The 21,650-nt window shown below is 38.1% G+C and overlaps 1 protein-coding gene and 1 pseudogene across 12 annotated transcripts in view; both read left to right on the top strand.

Moving 5' to 3' along the window:
- Nucleotides 1-388: 388 nt before the first annotated feature.
- Nucleotides 389-557, top strand: LOC118706214 (annotated as a pseudogene).
- Nucleotides 558-1,321: 764 nt separating this feature from the next.
- Nucleotides 1,322-21,650, top strand: part of MED23 (mediator complex subunit 23) — a 40,391-nt gene continuing 20,062 nt past the window's right edge. For 3 of the 12 annotated variants that reach the window (XR_004983620.2, XM_036413480.2, XM_036413483.2), the window contains exons 1-13: nucleotides 1,323-1,561; nucleotides 1,803-1,834; nucleotides 2,162-2,249; nucleotides 5,199-5,323; nucleotides 6,809-6,920; nucleotides 9,234-9,332; nucleotides 10,112-10,213; nucleotides 10,876-10,945; nucleotides 12,361-12,473; nucleotides 13,956-14,051; nucleotides 14,616-14,633; nucleotides 19,871-20,071; nucleotides 20,761-20,904. Coding sequence is in view for 11 of the 12 variants with exons in the window: in XM_036413480.2 (XP_036269373.1) it covers nucleotides 1,514-1,561; nucleotides 1,803-1,834; nucleotides 2,162-2,249; nucleotides 5,199-5,323; nucleotides 6,809-6,920; nucleotides 9,234-9,332; nucleotides 10,112-10,213; nucleotides 10,876-10,945; nucleotides 12,361-12,473; nucleotides 13,956-14,051; nucleotides 14,616-14,633; nucleotides 19,871-20,071; nucleotides 20,761-20,904 (1,248 nt within the window). In the remaining variant the exon portion in view is untranslated. Of the gene's footprint in view, nucleotides 1,562-1,802; nucleotides 1,835-2,161; nucleotides 2,250-5,198; nucleotides 5,324-6,188; nucleotides 6,555-6,808; nucleotides 6,921-9,233; nucleotides 9,333-10,111; nucleotides 10,214-10,875; nucleotides 10,946-12,360; nucleotides 12,474-13,955; nucleotides 14,052-14,615; nucleotides 14,634-19,870; nucleotides 20,072-20,760; nucleotides 20,905-21,650 lie in introns of those variants that run through there. The other 9 variants (XM_036413482.2, XM_036413475.2, XM_036413481.2 and 6 more) reach the window with 9 other exon arrangements.

The following is a 21,650-nucleotide window of genomic DNA, read 5'->3' as shown; positions in this document are numbered from 1 at the left end:
TCTCCCTCTCTCCCTTTTCCTGCCTCTCTGAAATCAATTTTTAAAAATTAAAGAGAGTTTATTCAGATAATGATTTGCTCTTAGTGCAAAGCAAAAATACATTCCAAAATGGAGGGCATAGGACCGGGTTTACAAAGGCAAAAGTCAAAAGGAGTTGTTGATCAGAGATGGCTTTCTAGGGTTAACTGGACCATAAACTAACATAATTGGTTTTCTGATTTAGTGTGTGTGTGTGGGGGGGGGGGGGGAGGGAAAGGGGCAACTGAGATTTCAATGGTTGGCTGCCTCAGTGATCAAGCAAGTGGGGTTGTGAGGTGAAAATAAAGGTAATATAACCGAGCATTTACCAGGTCCTAGTTAGCTCTGCTTTAGAGAATAAACAGGCTGTCCAGCATGGATACCCCATGGAGGTCAGCTTCCCCAGGCTCTGCCCCTGATGTACTGTCCCTTCCACAGCGTTGGAGAGAAAGCCAGCCTTGACTCTGACCTGCTTATCCCACAGCTTTTCAGAGTCCTGTGGACAATGGCTGAGGAGATACACCATGCAGGAAATATCTATAATAATATACAAAATTAAAGAAAATTGTTTATAAAGTAAAAATAAAATTTCAAAAGGCCGTTTTTTGTCTTTTAAAAAATCTTTATTATTATTATTTTTTTAATATTTCTGCCAAAACCGGTTTTTCTCAGTAGACAGAGCATCGGTCTGCAGACTAGAAAGTCCCAGGTTTGATTCAGGCCAAGGGCATGTACCTTGGTTGCAGGCATATCCCCAGGAGGGGGTGTGCAGGAGGCAGCTGATCGATGTTTCTCTCTCATCGATGTTTCTTTCTGTCACTCTCTCTTCCTCTCTGTAAAAAATAAATAAATAAAAATATATATATATTCCCCTCTTCCCCCTATTAACCCCTCTAGCCCGCCCCTGGCCCCAACCCCCAGGCCTTTACCACCCTATTTATTGCCTCTGTCCATGGGTTATGCATGTAGGCACACAAGTCCCTTGGTCGATCACCTCCCGCTCACGCTCCCAAAGGCTGTCTTGGATCACACAGTGACAGAACAGGGATAATCCTCTAACAGCGATGGGGGGGTCACAGCTTATCAAACAGCACAGCCCTCAGGAGGGGTGCTGCTCCTTCTGCGCAATCCCGCTCCGGCCTGGAGGGGGCGGCCTCGGCCACAAAACACCTCGGAGCCACTTATAATAGCTTCGCGGCTCCACTGTGGGGCGCTCGGGTCTAGCTCGCGAGCCGTCCTTCCCCTCCGGCGGAACCCTCTGCTGGCTCCCCGGTTTCCGGGCGTGCGGTGATCGGGAAACACCAAGCCCTTCCCGGCGCTTCCGCTGCGGCCTCGGCGCTGCGCTGGGCCCCAGGGGGACTCCGCCGAGCGCGGGAGCGGGAAGCGACCCTGTCCCCGCGCCGATCCCCGCGGCGCCCCCGCCCCTGCGCGGGTCCGTGGCCGGAGCTCGGGCCGCTTCCCGGGCCGCGGGCCGGGCGCCCGGGGGAGGCGGGCGATGGTGCAGATGGAGACGCAGCTCCAGAGCATTTTTGAGGAGGTGGTGGTGAGTGCGAGGGCCCGGCGTCCGGGACGATGGCGGGGCCCCGGGGGTGAGGCTGAGGGGGAGCCCGGCACCGGCCCCCGCAGCCTCGCCGCGCCGTCCTCTGCCGGGGGCCCCAGGGGCTGGGAGCTCTGCCAGGGGCTGCTGGGGAGGACTGGCCCTGGCTCCCCCGGGGATCGTTTCCTCCAGGGGGCCCCGCTTTTTCATTCTTTTAAAAAATGTAATTCATATGTTTGTTTTACAGAAAACGGAGATTATAGAAGAGGCTTTCCCTGGGTGCGTACCGGCGTGGCAGGTTTTTGTGTTTCTATGTGACGACATCTTTGTAAGATTTTGCATAGTAGTTTTCGCCGTGGAGATTTATAAGATCCACTGTTCTAGTGGAATTATTTTATAGGTTGAGTTACCTTTTTCTTTTTTTAAAACGCAAACTTAAATTTAATTGAAAACATCCATTAACAATGAAATTAACAATGTTTACCATCCTTTGAACGCCATACACATTATTAATATACACTGTATCTTTCCAATCAACTCCATTCTTAGGCTCAGTTGAGTTACCTTTTTCAAACTGGTGGTCAGTGATGCGGTTTTTGTTTCTAGAATGTTTATGGACACGCCTGAAGATGAGAAAACGAAACTCATTAGCTGTTTGGGGGCCTTCCGACAGTTTTGGGGTGGCCTTCCTCTGGTGAGTACCGCATTTTTTATACAGACAGCTGATGGTTTTAGACCCCTTCTTTTTTAAAAAAATTTACTTTGTTGTTGCTGTTAGAGTGTTTCCGGGAAGGGAGATATAACATTGTCATCAGCTTTTATTTGTTCTTTCTTGTTTCCATTCGATCCAGTTTGCATTCTTCCAGTGGAGAAGCTGTATATTGAGAAGCCAAGTTGATAGCACAGATGTTAAAAATCTACCCCGTGTTAGACTATGTAACACCATTTTCACCCTATTCTGATTTATTTGGTGCCTTTGAAAACAGCTGTCTTAGGGATTATAAAGAATAAAATTTTCATTCATTTTCTCAAAAGAATTGGTACAGTTTAATGAAGCTACTACTATATTAAAGATACAGAAATGCCACAGTAAGGATGCCTGCTTTTATAATCTTCTGTACTAATAAAAGGGTAATATGCTCCCGGGAAACCTTCTGGACGTCCTTTCGAACGAACCCATGGTGGCAGGGCCAAGGCAGAGGCGGTTTGGGACAATCAGGCCCGGAGGGGAGAGAGGTTGGGGGCAAGCAGGCTACCAGGCGGGGGGCAGTTGGGGGCAAGCAGGCAGGCGGTGGCGGGGGGACACGGATGACAGTTGGGGGCAAGCAGGCTGGTGGGGGGGATGGTTGGGGGCGATCAGTCTGGCAAGAGAGGGCAGTTGAGGGTGAGAAGGCTGGTAGGCAGAGTGGTTAGGGGCAATCAGGCAGGCATGCAGGCGAGCAGTTAGGAGCCAGTGGTGATGGATTACGAGACGGATGTCTGCCAGTCAGACATCCCCGGAGGGGTCTCAGATTGGAGAGGGTTCAGGCCAGGCTGAGGGACACCCCCTTCCCCATGCACGATTTTTGTGCACCGGGCCACTAGTAAGGATATAAAGCTATAAGAAAAGTGAAGAGCCCTAGCTGGTTTGGCTCAGTGGATAGGGCGTCAGCTTGTGGACTGAAGGGTCCTGGATTCGATTCCGGTCAACGGCACATGCCTGGGTTGCAGTCTTGATCATCAGTAGGGACGTGCAGGAGGCAGCCGATCAATGATTCTCTCCCGTCATTGATGTTTCTCTCTCTCTTTCCCTGTCCCTTCCTCTCTGAAATCAATAAAGATATATTTTCAAAAAATAAAAGTGAGGAAAAGAGTAGTAACACTTAGTGACAAAGAACAGTCACCAGGAAATGTATCCTTGAAAAAGGCAAACTATGTGGTCCTTTTTTTTTTTTTTTATAAAGTAAGCAACACATATTTTCTTCTTTTTTTAATATATTTTATTGATTTTTTACAGAGAGGAAGGGAGAGAGATAGCCAGAAATGTCGATGAGAGAGAAACATTGACCAGTTGCCTCCTGCACACCCCCCTACTGGGGATGTGCCCGCAACCAAGGAACGTGCCCGCAACCAACGTACATGCCCTTGACTGGAATCGAACCCGGGACCTTTCAGTCCGCAGACCGATGATACAAACCAGTTTTGGCTATGTGGTCCTTTAAGAGTATGTTCCAGTAGTGCCTTTTCTTCTCATGGTTCCTTATAGGTAGGGAAATGTTTGCAGTTGAGGTGCTGGTGGCAAGACTTGCTACTCAGACATGGATCACATAGTGGCAATACATTTATTTTTTTAAAGTGTTCTCTCTGCAACCAGTATGCTCAGTTTATGTTTCCTTCTAGAAGTGTAGTGCATATAGAATTATTTTTACAGAATGGCCATATACTATGTGCACTGTTCATTCCCACCTTGCTTCCCCCCCCCCACCCCCCCTTATAAATTCTGCTTAAGCGAGTAATTCTACAGCAATCCACTAAAAGTTAAATTTTCTGCCCTCCTTTCTTGGAGCATAATATTATATGTTCTGGCTGTACCTTCCTTTATTTAACCAGTCTTCTGCTAACTGACATTGAAGTTGCTTCTTATCTTTCCTACCTTAAACGATGCAAAATGAATAATACTATTTACAGACACAGGACAAATTCTTGGAAGTACTAATGCTGGGTCAGAGGGTACGTTTATTTGTATGAGGTTAAGGTATGGCCCTAGTCTTCAAGAAGATTATATTGTACGGGGAGCCAGGAAGAAAATAGATATTTCTAAGTCAGCATGATATGTTCAACAACAGAAGTATGGATGCAGGACAGTGGTAGTGCAGAGGAACAGGACATAGGCGATTCTTGAGGACATCTTAGAAGACAGACTTATATGGCACTGCATTTCTGTATCTGATTTAAAGCTATAGAATTCCAGAAATTTGCTATGTCATTGGATTCATTTTTTTGGCTCATAGGGATTAGACTTACACTAAATTTCATGAGGCTGATATATTAACCTATAAAGAACACCACCCCCCCTCATGACAGGAATATTTCTATTTGCCATTAAATAGGTTACTGCTTATTATCTGTGTTAGAGTTTTCTTTTTTTTAAATATATTTTATTGATTGTTTACTGAGAGGAGGAGAGAGGGATAGAGAATTAGAAACATCAATGAGAGAGAATCATCGATCAGCTGCCTCTTGCATACCCCCTTCTGGGGATGTGCCGGCAACCAAGGTACATGCCCTGGACTGGAATTGACCCCGGGACCTTTCAGTCCGCAGGCCGACGCTCTATCCACTGAGCCAAACCGGTTTCGGCTGTGTTAGTTTTCTATTGACCACAAATATGTTAATGATATCTTACTCCTTTTAGAGGTCCCATGAAATAAAAATGGTGGGAATTTTAATGTTTATAATTGTACGGTTTTATGCTTAATACTAATATAATTGAAGTGCTAAGCCTGAATTATTTTTTTTATTGTCTTTATCAATGAATGTTTATAGTAGAGTATCTCATTCATAGTCTTGATACACAGAACTCCCAGGTGTGTCGTATTAGCTGTTTGTTAGTTATAAGATATGACTTTAGACTTAAAATATAATCATTTTTTTAATTTTCCAGGAATCTCATTTACAGTGCATCCAGTGGATTGTTAAATTCATTCATGGCCAGCATAGTCCTAAAAGAATTTCTTTTCTTTATGACTGCTTAGCAATGGCAGTTGAGACTGGTCTCCTTCCACCCAGGTATGTTTACTGGTGAATGTAAGCAATCCAAAGAATTATTATTATTTTTTTAATAATGTTTGGAAATTGATCGAGATTGTTGTAAAAGGTTAAGGAAATGAAGAAGGAAGTTAGGTTCAATAAGCAATCCTTAAACCCTGGCTGAGTAGCTCAGTTGGTTAGAGCATTGTCCCGCTGTGCCAGGGTTGTGGGTTGAATCTCCCATCAGGGCACATATAACAATCAACCAGTGAATACATAAATAAGTGGAACAACAAATTGATGTTTCTCCCATTCTCTCTCCCTTCCTCTCTCTAAAATCAATAAATAACAATTAAAAAGAACAAAAACAACCAGTTCTTCATAATACCTCAGGTTTTGCTAGTATACAGTATTCTTTTTTCAAAAAAATTATTGATTAATTTATTTTATTTTATTTTTTTAGAGAGAGAGAGAGAGAGAGAGAGAGAGAGAGAGAGAGAGAGAGAGGAAAACACATCAATGTGATGTTCCACTTATTTATGCATTCATTAGTTGATTCTTGTATGTATCCTGACCGGGGATCAAAGTAGCAACCTTGGCATAGTGGGATGATGCTCTAGCAAACTGAGCTACCCAGCCAGGGCTGGGGTACAGTATTCTTAGAATTGTTTAGTTAGAGGCTCAAAAACAGACTGGCTGTGCCTTTCAGCTCAAGAGCTACATCACTCTCTTGAACGAGCTTGTTCTAGTAAACATTTGTTGCACTTAAACACCATCCTCTAAAACAGTAATAATCATTTTATTAGTAACACTTATTAGTAATGGTGGCTGACTGAGCTTACGAGACAGTGTTTCCTCAGGGTCTCATTGTTACAGTCAGACGGTAGCTAGGACGAGTCATGACAAAGGCTTCTCCATTCCTATGTCTGGTGATTGATGCCGGGCCATTATCTGGGACCTCAGTTGGGTCTGTTGGCTGGAGCCTGCCCATGCCCTCTCTGTGTGACCTGGACTTGCCCAAAGCATGGTGGACTCCAAGAGCAAGTTTTCCAAAGAGGGCCAGGCCAAAGCTGTCTCGTCTTGCTTTGGAAGTCACACAGAATCCTTTTGCCATGGTCTGAGGCCTGTCCAGATTTAAGCGAAGAGACGGTAGACTCTCCTCCACCCTCTTCCAGGCAGAATATCAGTTCACAATTCAGAAGAACATAAGGATCAAAAATCTTGTTGCAGCCATCTTGGAAAAATACAATCTGCTGCAAGCTGATAGATGGTAAACATTTAACCATCTATCTTTAGATTTCTTTCTAGTAAAAATATTGAGTACTGTTTAGTTCTACTAGTACTTTGTGTTTATTCTTACATACAAGTAAAATATATAAAATACTATACATACTTTTAAAAAGTGTGCTTGAGTAATAATGTGGTTTTATGAAAAATAACTACAGCCAGAATATACAGACCTTGGCTGCTAGAGAACTTGTAAAATTCTGTCTTATAATTGGAATGTTGTTGGTTTCTTTCTAGGATGGTGTGTGAATCCCTGATAAACACTGATACTCTTGAATGGGAAAGAACACAACTTTGGGCCCTAACTTTTAAACTGGTTCGGAAAATAATTGGTGGAGTGGATTATAAGGTATTATTGTTACATTATTTTTTTTTTACTAATTATAAAAAGTAACCGCTGTCAGGCAAGATTAATTTTTCAGTTGTAGACATCTTAATTTCAGGTGGGAGAAATTAAGTGGAAGCATTTACAAAATCTGTTTTGTGTTGCTTATTTCCTAAATGGATTTAAAATGTTTCCCTCAGCTCCCTGCTCACTCCCCAACATGGAAGTGCAGGTGGCTTATATGTTTTTATGATGAGTCAGGAAGTTGCCGAGCAGACTTTGGGTTTCCTCATGCCACACATCTTACGATGTTGGGCCCTTTTCAAATAAAAGCACAGAGGGGTGTGTGGAGCTGGGAAGGGATGTAGACATCAAATGATGGAGGGAGCAAGCCCTACTTCACCGTTACCTGGACCTTCCCTGCACAGGTGTCCTTTCTCCATTAGTATCTTTAGCGCTCTGCTCTTACCCAAAACTATAGCATATCCTTTCTAATTGTGTCTCATATTGCAGTATTTCAATAGCAGCAAAAGCCATTCTGCTTCATTCAAGCCATGTTTGTTTTTATTTTATTTTTTTAAATTCTTTACCATGCTAGTGAGGAGGAACACAATATTTCATTTACTTTTTATTTACTTATTAATTCTCACCCAAGGTTATTTTTCCCATTGATTTTTTTTTTTTTTTTACTTTTAGTTTTTGGTTTTTTTTTGTGTTTTTTGTTTGTTTTGTGTGGGTTTTTTTGTTTGTTTTATTTTTTATTTTTTTATTTTTTAAATATATTTTATTGATTTTTTACAGAGAGGAAGAGAGAGATAGAGAGCTAGAAACGTCGATGAGAGAGAAACATTGACCAGCTGCCTCTTGCACACCCCCCACCGGGGATATGCCCGCAACCAATGTACATACCCTTGACCGGAATCAAACCTGGGATCTTTTAGTCCACAGACCAACGCTCTACCACTGAGCCAAACCAGTTTTGGCTGTTTGTTTTTTTAGAGTGGAAGGAAGAAAGGGAGGGAGAAGGAAGGGAAGGAGAAGAAAGGACAGGAGACATTGATTGGTTGCCTCCTGCCACCCTGAATGGGGCAGGAATAAAACCTTGCAGCCCAGATATGTTCCCTTAATGGGGGAATTGAAGCCAAGATCCTTTGGTTTGCTGGCCGATGCACATCGGCCAAGGCTATTATTTTTATTTTTGAAAAACATTATCGCTCTAGCGAGTTTGGCTCAATGGATAGAGCATCAGCCTGCAAACTGAAGGGTCCCAGGTTCAGTTCCAGTCAAGGGCACATGCCTGGGTTGTGGGCTCGATCCCCAGTGGGGGACTTGCAGGAGGCAGCCGACCCATGATTCTCTCTTATGTATGTTTCTATCTCCCTCTCCTTTCCTCTCTGAAATCAATAAAAATATATTTAAAAGAATTATCAATACCTGACCCTGTGTTTTATTTCTGTATTTCCTGTCATCTAAAATGAGTTAGTTGATAATTATTTAATTTGAATTATGATTTAATACAAATTTCATTCTAAGAAGTTTTTTTCTGATTATTTTTCTACTTATTTCAGTTTCCCTAGCAGGTTAATGTGCAGTTTTACTTTTTATTTATATGATGCTTTATAATTGTTTCTAATTTCTCTTATGTATATGTTTTCTCTATCTTTTTTTTACAAGATTCACCACATAGTTTATATTCAATAAATGCACATTGAATGAAATTTCTTCTCTATGTATCATATTCTGCTCTGAAATAATGCAACTTGTAATAGTATAAGGGGATGAATAGTTAACAGAATAGCCTTGTTGGGTAAATTTGAAGGGTTAAGGTATGTGATAAGTAAAAGTGGAGAATAAGGTTAGAGATGCCAAAGGGAGTGAGCAGAAAAGGTCATCTGCCAGAAAGTTTAACATTTTTCTTCATATTTGCAGATTATTTTCAAGTTCCATTCAAATATATTTCTGTCTGTAAACCCAAATCAAGCTTTTTTGACAACAAACTTGTGTTCTGAAGGTCAAAAAAGTTAAGCAGAGCATGGAAAGTTTAATTTTTATTTATTAGTAACTTTCTTTGTTCATTGATATGACCAGGTATTCTTTAGAATTCTGTTTGGGAACATGACATCCCCTGGGTTAATGTTAGGGACTTGAATATTAGCTTAACAATAACCCACAACCTTCGGACCAACTGGAGACTTGAATATTAACTCTCGTTTAGAATAATTGAGATGTGGTTTGGAAGGGAACTTTTTTCCTGAGTGTGTAATATTGAAACCTTTAGAAGTTTAGCACAGTGAGACATTACTTAATTTTAACCTATGACTTTTTTTCTTATGTCAGGGTGTTCGAGATCTCTTAAAAGTGATTTTGGAGAAAATCTTGACAATTCCCAATACAGTGAGCTCAGCTGTTGTACAACAGCTTCTAACAGCAAGAGAGGTAATTTAAACCTTGATCATAGCCTCAAAAAATTGTTATGTGCAGTTCTGGGCTTTTAAAACTCATGGTAATTTGTGGCATGTTCCATTGGTTTACTTCTACAAAAGTCACTTTTTTGTTTTAAAGTACATGTATTAAAGCTGGGAACAGTGAAACAAGGAAGGGCTTAGGCTAGAAGGAGTGACCGGATAGAGTCTCGGTGGGGCTGCTTTGGCTCATTGGAAAGTCAGAGAAAAGGGTCCGTGGAGACAGGTTCAGGGGTGGGATGATGTTAGCTATTGCCCATTGCTCTCCTGCGTGGAAGTCTCCTGGGGACCCTTAGACTTTAGGAGATGCATGCCTCTTGGGAGCATGCTCCAAAATCACTTTGAGTTTTAAGGATGCTGTTTTACTTTTCATGGTTTTTAATTATAAAAAGTAATAATGTAGATGTTAAAGTCCTTCCAACAATTGTAAGATGTCAGACTGTGGACCATATTAAAGACCATTGTGCTTTTTGCAAGTATTGTTACGTTGGTCTCTTGCTCTCCTATTGGAGTCTGATAATGTTTAAAGCATTTTCATGTTATTTACTAACCATCAACAGTTGTTCCATTGTTTATTAATCTTCATTTTTAGAGATTCTTCACCTGTAAGTGAACTCCTTTGTGCTATAGTTTAAACCTAATAAATTACTGAAGTAATCTGTCTACTTTTTAACATATTGTTATTGTTGCATTTAAAAGGCTCATCTGTAGGACTAGTCAAGAATAACAATGTTGCCCTTTTCTTTTCCTCAGGTGATAGCATATATCTTGGAAAGAAATGCCTGTTTGTTACCAGCGTATTTTGCAGTCACAGAGATCAGAAAACTGTATCCTGAGGGAAAACTTCCACATTGGGTAAATTGGATATTTCCCAAAGTTTTTAATAACATTTTTTATAAAAAATAGGTTAATCTTATTTTTTGTGTGCTTATTTTTAAAATGCTTAATTTTATCCTTAGGTGCTATGTCTTCTTTATCAATATATATTTTTTAAAATATATTTTTATTGATTCAATGAGGAAGGGAGAGGGAGAGAGAGACAGAAATATCATTGATGAGAAAGAATCATTGACTGGCTGCCTCCTGCATGCCCCTTACTGAGATTAGAGCTAGAAACCCAGGCACCTACCCTGACCAGAATTGAACCATGACCTCCAGGTGCATAGTTCAATGCTCAGTGGGTTGATAGCCCACTGTGCCACACTGGCTGGGCTATCATTATTTTCTATTGCATTTCTCTGCTGTCCTGTTGTCACAGTTTATATATCACGTGATAAAATATTCATAGCTTTATCAAATAGCTAAGGACATTGTGATACCATTTGGCCTAATTAAGAGGCCGAGAAACTGGTAATTGTTTAGAAAGAAGCAAAAGAACACCAACCTTTGAATAATTCCAATGTGCTAGGCTTTATACTAAATCTTTACTTATTATCTCATTTTATATAAATGATCATTATATTCAGAGCAGTCTTGATTTTATTTTTATACTTGCTTGTTTTTCGTTTTGTTTTTAGTTACTTGGAAACCTAGTGTCAGACTTTGTGGATACCTTCAGGCCCACAGCAAGGATAAACTCCATTTGTGGTAGGATTGTAATTTAAAATATACTAAACAGTGTGTGATTTGGAATGATCTGACCATGGAACAAAGATGACAGTGTCTTACACATGTCTTGGTAACTCTCTAGGAGCTTCAAATCCTTTGACTTGTTTTCAAGTACTTTATGTGCTGAATGAAAGGAGGGAAAAGCACATGTCTGGATGGGGTTTAAGCTTCAAACAGAACCATCCTAGATGTATATCGTGGTGCTTAGAGGGAATTTTGAATAGAGCTAGTAAAGCATGGAGTCTCTACACAATTGAGTATCCTTACGGACCTGTCCCTCCGTGTCCACAATACACAAAGCTACCAGGCTCTTTAAGCCCATTTCAGTTCACACCTTTGCTCTCTATTTCACTTATTTTCCATTTTTTCATGTTGTGTTAAAAATAAATTTTTATTTAAAAGAGTTTTCTTTTAAAAATAAGCATGTGATTTGGCAGTGATTGCAGTGCGCATATATATTCCTGAATTGTTTCTAGACATCATGCTGGCCTCGAAACTGTCTGGGAATATAGACCATTGTTTAGCCAATAGCACTTCCTATGAGCCAGGGCTTTTCTGCAGACTGAAATTCAAAAATAAACTAAGTAAACACCAGACAGATAATTCTCAGGCTTCTAGCTCTTGTAACTGAGTGGATATTGATATAATTTAATGAATTATTGAAATAATGCGTGTTTGAGAAGGATGATGATGATGAGTGCAATTTAATACTTGTTGAACTTGCTGTACCCATGAGCCACCCAAGTGGCAGGATTCATCAGGCAGTTAGATATATGTGCTAGTAGTCATATGCTACAGCTAAGGCCTCTAGGAACATCATGCTTGTAGTCAATCATGTTGACCCTATACTAGTCAGGTCTGCAGTTTTTTTCTATAAATGGTGATACAGTGAATATTTTGGGTTCTGTGGGCTGTTCAAACTGTTGCAGCTAGCTACTCAGTTCTGTCGTGGCAGCAAAAGCAGCAGTGAACCCATTTATTTAGTTTATTTTTTGTATTTCAGTCTGCAGAATAGCACCGGGCTCATAGGAAGTGCAATTAACTAAACTTCACAAAAATTGGTAGCAAGCTAGAATTGACCATGGATTATAGTTTGCTGACCTCTGTCCTAGATACTTGGACAAATGCAACATGTTTGAGTTTGGAAGGCCTGTACAGATTGGTATCAGACTTTGTGGATACCTTCAGGCCCACAATATGTTCACAATCTTACATATTGGTCTCCAGCCATCTGGACTAAAAATAAAACATTTTCTAAATTTTTATCTAATTCAAACATTTTTTTTAAACCAGCATCTGATTCAGCATAGATGTTCATTAAATATTCAAAAAGTGAATGAAGGGCCAATATTGTGTTAACAATTATTTAAAAACATATTTTGTAATACATACAGGCCGTTGCAGCCTTCTGCCAGTTGTAAATAACTCAGGCGCCATGTGTAATTCATGGAAATTGGATCCTACAACTCTTCGTTTTCCTTTGAAAGGCCTTCTGCCATATGATAAGGTATGTTGTTAAACATAATGGAACTATCAGCCTAACAGCCTTCATCCTATAATATATGTGTGATGCTAAATTGTCATCTCTTTATCTCTTCATAATAGTGAAGTAAATAATTACTTTTTTAATTTTTATTTTATTTATTTATTTTTTTTAGAGACAGACAGACATTGATTTGTTGTTCCACTTATTTGTGCATCCATTGGTTGATTCCCCATTCAGTTGGTCTGACTGGGGACCAAACAGACAACCGTGGTGTATTGGGACAATGCTCCAAACAACTGAGCCACTCAGCCAGGGCTGAAGTAGTAAATACTCAGTGAAAGATAGTGTGTGTTTAATGTATGTTCCCATATACTCTGGTTTGGGATATTTCAGGTGTTTAGGCTCCAGTGGTCCACCTCTGCCAAAGTACTTAGAATTAGAAACTGACTTTCAGTTGATTATTTGCTTTCATTCCTTCTTCACAAAGGGAAGACCAAAAATGAATTTCCAATGCCCTTAAAATTTGAAAAGTGAGCCTCATATTTGTTAGATTTTTAAAAAGGGGAAATGGGACACAAGAGGAATGGAAAACAAAGGGGAAAAAATCCACAAATATTAATGAAATGAACGAGGTAAAAACATACTTCCATAATGAGATTTGATAGATCATTATATTATTTTGGGTGTTGGATTGATAACAGAGCAGGGTATGGGGAGGACTGGATATTTTTTATGTACATGTTTTATGTCAAAAGTGATATGTAGAGTAAGTAGCAAGATTGTTCAAAAGTGAGGAGGGCTAAATAGTGAATGTAAGGTGACAACCTGAGGTCTTGGCATATTAGTCAGAAATTTTTGGAATGTGAAAGTGTGATAAACTCAATGGAATTTACTTTCATTGTCATCATGATAGCAATAATAACAAAAACAGATAAATTTATTGTGTGCCAGACAGTGTTCTAAAAACGTTACTTTGTGAAATTCTTATTTTTAACTATCATCTTAATATCTCCATTGTACAGATGTTGCAACTGAGACACAAAGTGGGTAGTAACTTGACTAAGGCCCGTGTTTAGGAAGTGGTAGAAACAGAATTTGAACTCAGGCAGTATGATGCTAGAACCTACACTCTTAAACCCTGTGCTATCAAGTCATTTGTCATCTCCAGATGTGAAAATAGTGTTTGTTTTCACTTGTGTGAGGTGATTGGACCTGCCTCCGCTTCTCTTTGATTAGATTTCTGAGCAGGAAATCCTTTCCTTACAACTGAAGTCATTTTTTGGGCAAGTCCCTCTGCCGAAGTCATCACTTACCCAAATGAGGGATGGAATAGATTAATTTCGACGAACACTAAAATTGTATGATTTTTATTTATTTTTTTACTAGATACTGCCTACAGTGTGCAGTTAACAAGTGCCTCTAAAGGATTTTTTGGTCCCAATCTCAAATTATTTGAATTTACTTTGATCTTGAAGCAATAATTGTTTTTTATTTTCTTTAAAGGATCTGTTTGAACCACAGACTGCTTTGTTGAGATATGTATTGGAGCAGCCTTATTCCAGGGATATGGTCTGCAATATGCTAGGTTTAAATAAGCAGGTACTGTACTGTGATGGAAACCTAGTAAATTCTGTGTAGAATCTGCGCTATTCTTTTCTCTTTTCTTTGCTATAGCTAACTGAGCAAAACAGTTAAAAATTATTTGGTGATTTTAAAAAAATACATGAATTATTAAACAATGTCTTGTTTCTATCATATATATATATATTGCTTTCAGAATGTTTAAATTAAAAAGAAGATATTTTGAAAGTTGGTTTATTTTGCATTGCTTTTTTTTCTATAAGGCCAGTTTCAAGTATACCTTTTGCCAGAGAAACCTACACATGACTTAACCCTAATTTTTTTTTATTTTTGTTGTCGTTTGGGTGTCCTTATAACCCATCATATCTTCAGCATGACCTCATTGCTGACTTTTTGGTAGTTTTTTTTTTTGTTGTTTTTTTTGAGGGGGGTGATATATTTTTGGTGGTTTAACATGTGGGAGGGTTTGTGCTGACTCGGTTCCTTGAGGCTGGCCTCATAGTCACTGTTTTGTCTTTTCTTTTTTTCTTCCTTTATTTTTGTTCTGTCCTGTCTTGTCCTGCCCATCCTCCAATGCTCTAGACCTTGAACATTGCTCAGGTATGTTCACAACCTTACTGTTGTATTGTGACTAACGATACGCTGGCCGCTTTGTAGCCACTGATTCCGTTTAGAGAATTCATGTATGGTCGGGGCTTGAAATTGGCAGGACCATGCTAAGACCAAGGCCACCAGAACAAATTCTTCTTGGGATATGAGAGTTGTTTTTGGTGGATTGTTTTTGGTTTTGGTTTTTGCTGTTTTGGTTTTTCTTCTTCTTCTTTTTTTCTTTTTAACAAAGAGACAACACCTGGCACACCATAAAGCCTTTCACTTTTTTGATGGGTTGTTTTTCTCCCCACTCCATTTTACTGTTTTTCATGCTTTAGGACTGACGTGAGCCTGGTGGCATTTTTAGAGATGGAAAGATTTGTGGTGGCCTTTATCTTTCCAGACTTTTAAAACATAAATAAATAACAACACCAATAAAATTACTTACGTTGCTTTGGCTTAAAAAAAAAAATTAAAAACAAAACAAAGAAGAGAAAAAGCACTTTAATAGAGATATGCTACTTTTAAAAGTTGGAGTGGTAAACCTTACACAGAGAAGGCTTTTTTTGGAAACACGGGGATTGACTAAGAAATGTCGCTTTCTTAGGTGACTCCACACCTGCCTGACAAGCACCCTTCTTGGTCAGTCTTTGCCGGATGTGTCCTCCTAGAGTGAGCTCCTCCCAGCAGAAGCTCACCTATGGCAGAAAAGGACACTATGGCCAAACTTTATAAATCAAATTCTTCTACAGTCCCAACTCTGTTCCTGGACTTTTCACCTTGGAGATTTTAAGCAAAATAGCTGTTCCAATTATTTTTGTTAAGAATTTTTGAGCCCAACATGTTAAAATAGACCAGCTTTTTTCTTTTAAAAAGACGTTCTTGTCTAGGTTATAAAAACTAGCGTTACTGTTTGCAATACTATAGTGAAGGTTGTGCCAGTGCTTCCATTTATAAAGCCCTATTTTTAAGGACATATAGCTTGGCCATAAAACTTGCTCAGTGTTGAAACTTTGCATGCCAAACCTCACCCTGGTAGCAGTATCTCATTATTTTAAGTTTTTTCTTCTGAAAAATTTACCAAGTTTCCTTGTTTGGATGAGCCTCTGTACATGTGAAAAGTGAAACTGCTTCACAGTATATGAAAGTTACCTCATATAATCAATTTGTCAATTTAACACCTTAAATACACAGTCATTAATTCTGACCAACTTTCACTTGAGTTAGAGGTAAGTATTGAATTAACTTTGAAAGAATGCTTTATACTGCTTCTTAAAGCTCATTTTTGCAATGAACTTTAAATCCAACAACTCAATATTTGAGTTGGTGGATAAATATACCAGTGGTCACTTGAGCTGCAAGTACCCTCCCCCAGAGAGCCTTAGCTGTCATTAGCTGCTGTCTTTTGGGGGCACAGCTCTTCTCAAACCAAAAATTGGCAAAACAACTCAAAGAAGAGTATCTCTGATCCCATCATTTTAATAACAAGTTTCAACCTAAAAAAAGTTTATGACTAAGACATAAATCCATAAAAAATAAAGTTTATAATGGAAATGCTGACAGAACATCATTATTACTGGTCCCACTGAAGTGTAAACATTGTCAAAACTTTACAATTCATATCAGTAGTTGTTTTGTAGAAAACTGTAGTGAGTGAACTTGTAGATGGAAGCTATATGCTGAATTGACTTGATATGTTATTTTCACCATCTGGAAAATAAAGAAAATGAGAACACACAGTATAAGAAGCATATGGTTAAAAATAAGTCATCACGTCTTTTATCATTACAAAATTATATCCTGCACTGTACTTTCTTGTCCTTTCTCTAGCAATGCAGTAATTAATGAAAGCTTGAAACCTTTAAAGAGCTGTCGATATGGAATTTTCCAGTAGGAATTGGGCTATCTTTTATCTTAAAATTGGTCACATTTAGAAGGTCATAAATAGCCCAGTTCTGTGACCAGCAAAGTGGAGTGTTCACAGTGAAAGGATACTGTTTCGCGTGTATACACGAGTTTGTGTTCTTTCTACTGAATAAGAGCATTACAAACCATATGCTACTCAAGTTCTTGCGTGGTGATGTATGAACTCTGGCTACCCTGAGACAGTAAAGTCCTAGACTCATCACTGTTTATCTTTGAAAGTCACCATTCAAGTTGTATGAACTGGCACAGCGCTCCTGTTCTTATTGGCAGAGAATATAATAAAATGACATACAAAGGGATATTTTTCCCCAGCTGGTCCTGAATAGGTATTCCTTTAAAATTGTTTTCTATCTCTAGCCAGCATTGCTCACTGGTTAGAGCATCGGTCTGCGCATGGAACGGTCATGGGTTCTATTCCAGTCAAGGGCAGGTATCTGGGTTGCAGGTTAAAACCCGGCCCCAATAGGGGCACATGCAGGAGGCAACCAATTGATGTCTCTCTACATCCATGTTTCTCTCTCTCTCTCTCTCTCTCTCTCTCTCTCTCTCTCTCTCTCTCTCTCTCTCTCTCCACTCTGAAAATCAATGGAAAAAAATATGGCGTGAGGATTAAGTAAAATTTGTTTTCTAGCACTGAAATAATTATTTAAAATTAATTAAGTCCACCTAAGTACATGTTAAAATTTCACCACAAAAGCTCTACCAGAACTGTTATATACACGTGTTAGAGATTACTTAGCTAAAGTATGTTTACTAAGACTGAAAAAAGCCTTATCATTTGCCACTTGTAGTCATGATGGGAAAGAATCGCGAGCATGGGTAGAGGTTACTATTAATGTTTCTCAATGCTTAAGCTTTTTAATAAAAGCAGAAAATTTAAAATGTTCCAATATAGTTTGAGCCATTATGCAGAATGTGAATTGTTAAAATATTGAATTTAGATTCATATTGTTAAAAGAGGTTAAAACATGCATATAGAAATGATGTAAACTAATTCAGTTTATATGCTTGTATAATGAAGACTTAAATTTATAAAAGTTTTCAGGAAACAAGTTATGAGTAACCATACACATAGTGTCCATTGGCTTACAGAATTATCATAGCCTAGTGATGGATAATTAACCTTCATTTACAAATTATTTAACTGCTTTGCAAATTTTCATTTGTTAAATGAAATAATCAACCTGTGTGATGGAAAGTCTTAATTTTAGAGTACTTAACTTAGTAATTGAAAACAAAAGCCAAACTTATTATTTTAAAATAGTAGTACGGATTTTTATTTTATTTTTTGCATTATTAAAATTGGCAAGTAAACAAACATATTTAAGCTATCCCTAAAATTGGTTTGAGAAATATCCTTGGCTTTAATAAAACATACCTGGGAAATATAGAGTTAATCCTGCCATCCTCATCACCAGGGGAGTTAAGCTTCATAGAGATTCCTGAGTGATTTAATTCTTTACAGAAAATTTGGATCTCATCTTGAGTCATGGTTTATATGGAAAAAACGTCAACTTTAACTAAATTTCCTTCTTTGTCAAAATCTTAATATTTTTGGTTTTTCTCCTTAAATCATTAACTGTATGACCATCACTACACCCCTAAAATATATAGGTAAAAATCCAGTTGTGTTTTTTTAAAAAAAACAAATAGCTAATATTAAAAAGGTCAACTCCTAAATGACTCAGATGCTAAAACCAATTTTATTTAGTTTTCTCTTTTTTCCTAAAGCAGATTGATGAAAGACCATCATGGATGGAGGAATAGGTGACACATTGGTTAGTTTCTAAACTAGAAGCAAATTCCCACCACTAATGAAAAATTCCTACTGGAAATAATGGCTTTACTTCTTTTCACAAATTTTTCTGACTCTTACTTTGAATGACCTCACTCTAAATTTGTGTTGTCTGACACATTTCTTAGGTTGTTGGTGGTTGGCAGAACTAGTGAATTTCAAGCCCTGTACACAGTAGTTTTGCATGCTGGTTTAAGAAATAGTTTGTAGTGTTGTCCGTTGCACTTTGCTCTGCTTCATAATGACAATTACATTTGGAGGAAAAGTACTGTAGTCCCAACCGGTGGTGTTACTATTGCTCTTTGTAAAACTGTAACGTGGTTGAACTGTGAACATGGCATTGTGTTTTCGGGGAAAAAAAGACGAAACAACCATCGATGCTTACTGTTTTGGAGAGACGTTTGTTTTACTTGCATGCTTTAAGAAAGTATAGCTATCTTGGAGCTTTACAAGTTTGGAGCTGGCAAAGAGCATGCAAAAGAGGGGATGCTGTTCATTATGTTTTGTTTTTTTCCAAATTCATCCCCATTTTGCATTCCCCCCCCCACCCCCACTAAATTTAAAGAAGTCATATCCCTTTTTCATGGCAAAAGATGAACAATTACATCTAAAGTTTAGAAGGAAAGCATGTATATTAGTAATTGTATTCACTAGAAAGGCATCTAACTGCCTGGCTATTAAGCCTTATTATATATTTTATAAAGGAAACATGAAAATGTAGAAAGTATGGCTTTACATATATCTTTTGGTAAAAATATATATTTTTTTAAATCACTTTAAAAATTATAAATCATTTTGCCTCTAGAAAGGGAAGTTGCATTTTCATTTTTAGTGTTTAAACTCAGTTCTTTTTCTTGTTTTAGAATTTAAAATAGTCTAATTTACAATTAAAGCTGCATTATGTTTGACTTATAAAAGAGCAGAGATGAACTTTGAGACCAGTTTTTTTAAAAGGAAGTTTCCATTTCAGTATCAGAATTAGTGACACACATTGAAAAGTATTGAGTAGACGGGCAGCTCTTTATGTATACCTCTGCATCTAAAGTTAGAGTAAACTTGTGGTGCTTACTTTAAAATAAATTCACACACTTCTTGGCTTTCTTATCACAATATCTGATTCCTGGAAATCCAGGGTTTTCATAATTTGAGTTAGATTGTGAAATTAATACTGCTATCCCCATTTCATATACCTTTTAAATTAACTTCTTTCAAAGGATAAATAACAAAATTTTATACTCTGCAGTGCTCTTTGTCAAATTGAAATAATGATGTCTTTAGTGACAGTCAAAAGTTAATGAGAAGTCTGTCTTGTATGAGACCTGAAAAAAAAATGTTTTATGGTACTCATCCTCTATGATTATGTAACATCATGCAGCTTTAATAGACTAAATCTAACCTTAACCTTCTAAGTTCAACTTCATTTCATGCTTCTCAGCCTCTTGTTACAAATAATGGCCATTAACTGGAAACGTGGGAAACTAACCAGGAGGCTTTTGGAATACTGTATTTAATCTCTGTCCTACAGCACAAGCAGCGCTGCCCTGTGCTGGAGGACCAGCTGGTGGATCTGGTGGTCTATGCCATGGAGCGATCCGAGACTGAGGAGAAGTTTGATGATGGGGGAACAAGCCAACTCCTGTGGCAGCATCTCTCGAGTCAGCTCATTTTCTTTGTGCTTTTCCAGTTTGCAAGTTTTCCACATATGGTCCTTTCTCTTCATCAGAAGGTTAGTACTAAATCTTTTTAGAGTGCTTCCCCCTGTTGATTAGTATGTTTTATACTGGTATGGAATTTGTCTCCTGATTTCAGCCCTGGAAGAAGTTCTGATTCCTACCATAGGTTTTGTTCAGTGCTTATGTGATTTCTTGACTTCACTTTCTTACCATTATAGAAACTGGATTTTGTAATTCATTCTGTATATTTTCAGTGCAAAGATCAGGGGGTACAAGAGGAAAAGACACTATAGGACCCTCAATGAGCGCCTTACTGGTGGAAAAATAGAGATATAAACAATTTGATTATAATTTAATAGTTTTCATAGTGGAAGAATGTTTCCCTAAAGGGAATGAAGAGTCCCAATTAAAGACACAGGAGTGGCTTTACTAAAGAGATCTTGAAGCTAGTCAGCATTAAAGGACTAATAGAAATTTACCAAGAAGAAAAACTGGGAAAGTGTTTTCATAGTAACAAGTATATGTATAGTTGCAGTGGGGGTCAGGGAGGAAAGATATATATTATATTAAAATAATTTAAAAGGCTTTCCTTGGTGTGTCTTGAGTTGAGACTAAGTAATTAGCAAATGCCAAAGTTAGATGCTAACATTCTGAAAGCAGAGTTTCTCCTTTTTGTTTTTTTCTTTAAATGTTGCATCCAACTCTTTAGCTGTGTAGATGTATATTTAACCATCTTTTACAGTTAGCAGGGCGAGGACTGATCAAAGGCAGAGATCATCTGATGTGGGTTCTCCTGCAATTTATTTCTGGAAGTATTCAGAAAAATGCACTAGCTGATTTTCTCCCTGTCATGAAACTCTTTGACCTTCTGTACCCAGAAAAAGAAGTAAGTTTTACTAAATGGTTAATGATATAGTAAGTGAATTATGTCTAAATTATGCTTAAGGATTTTAGTGTGGTTTTGTGAAAAGAGCACTGGATTTAGAAGCTGAAAATCTGAGTTTTTAACCTCAGTTCTCTAACTAGCCACAATCATGGGATGAAATTAGGTCTCTCTTATTATTCTACTCACATCTAATGAAGAAATTGAATGAAATTATTTTTGAAGTTTATCTTGAATCACAATGGAACATTTAGTATAGCAATTTTCCCCCCTACATTTTAAGTAGGCTTACAGTTTTAAAAAGCATTATACTGTTTTTATCTATACACATCATTGAATGGTCACATAATATTAGTGTCTGTGAATATCTTTTGTTTGTTTGTTAATTGAGTGTGTCCCTGTCATTGTTTTATTACATAAAGTATTTGAGTAAAATATGTTATGTACTTATGATTGCCATTTTTAAAACATTTTATGGGAATTTTCATCATTTCTTTTTCTTTTTTAATTATATAAGCTTCAAGTGTACAATATTATAATTTGGCATCTGTATACACTACAAAGCGATCACCCCAAAAAAATCTAGTCTCTATCTATCACCATATAGTTGACTCTCTTTATCCCTCTCACCCACCTTTCTCCTCTAATAACCATATTCTATTATCTGTATTATGAGTTTGTTTTTGTTTTATGTAGCTTGTTGGGTGTTGTTGTTTTTTTAAATATATATTTTATTGATTTTTTTACAG

This window comes from Pipistrellus kuhlii, unplaced genomic scaffold, assembly GCF_014108245.1.
Source record: "Pipistrellus kuhlii isolate mPipKuh1 unplaced genomic scaffold, mPipKuh1.p scaffold_m20_p_5, whole genome shotgun sequence".
NCBI lineage: Eukaryota > Metazoa > Chordata > Mammalia > Chiroptera > Vespertilionidae > Pipistrellus > Pipistrellus kuhlii.
Note: the sequence above shows the minus strand (reverse complement) of the source record. Positions and strands in the feature narration are given on the sequence as shown.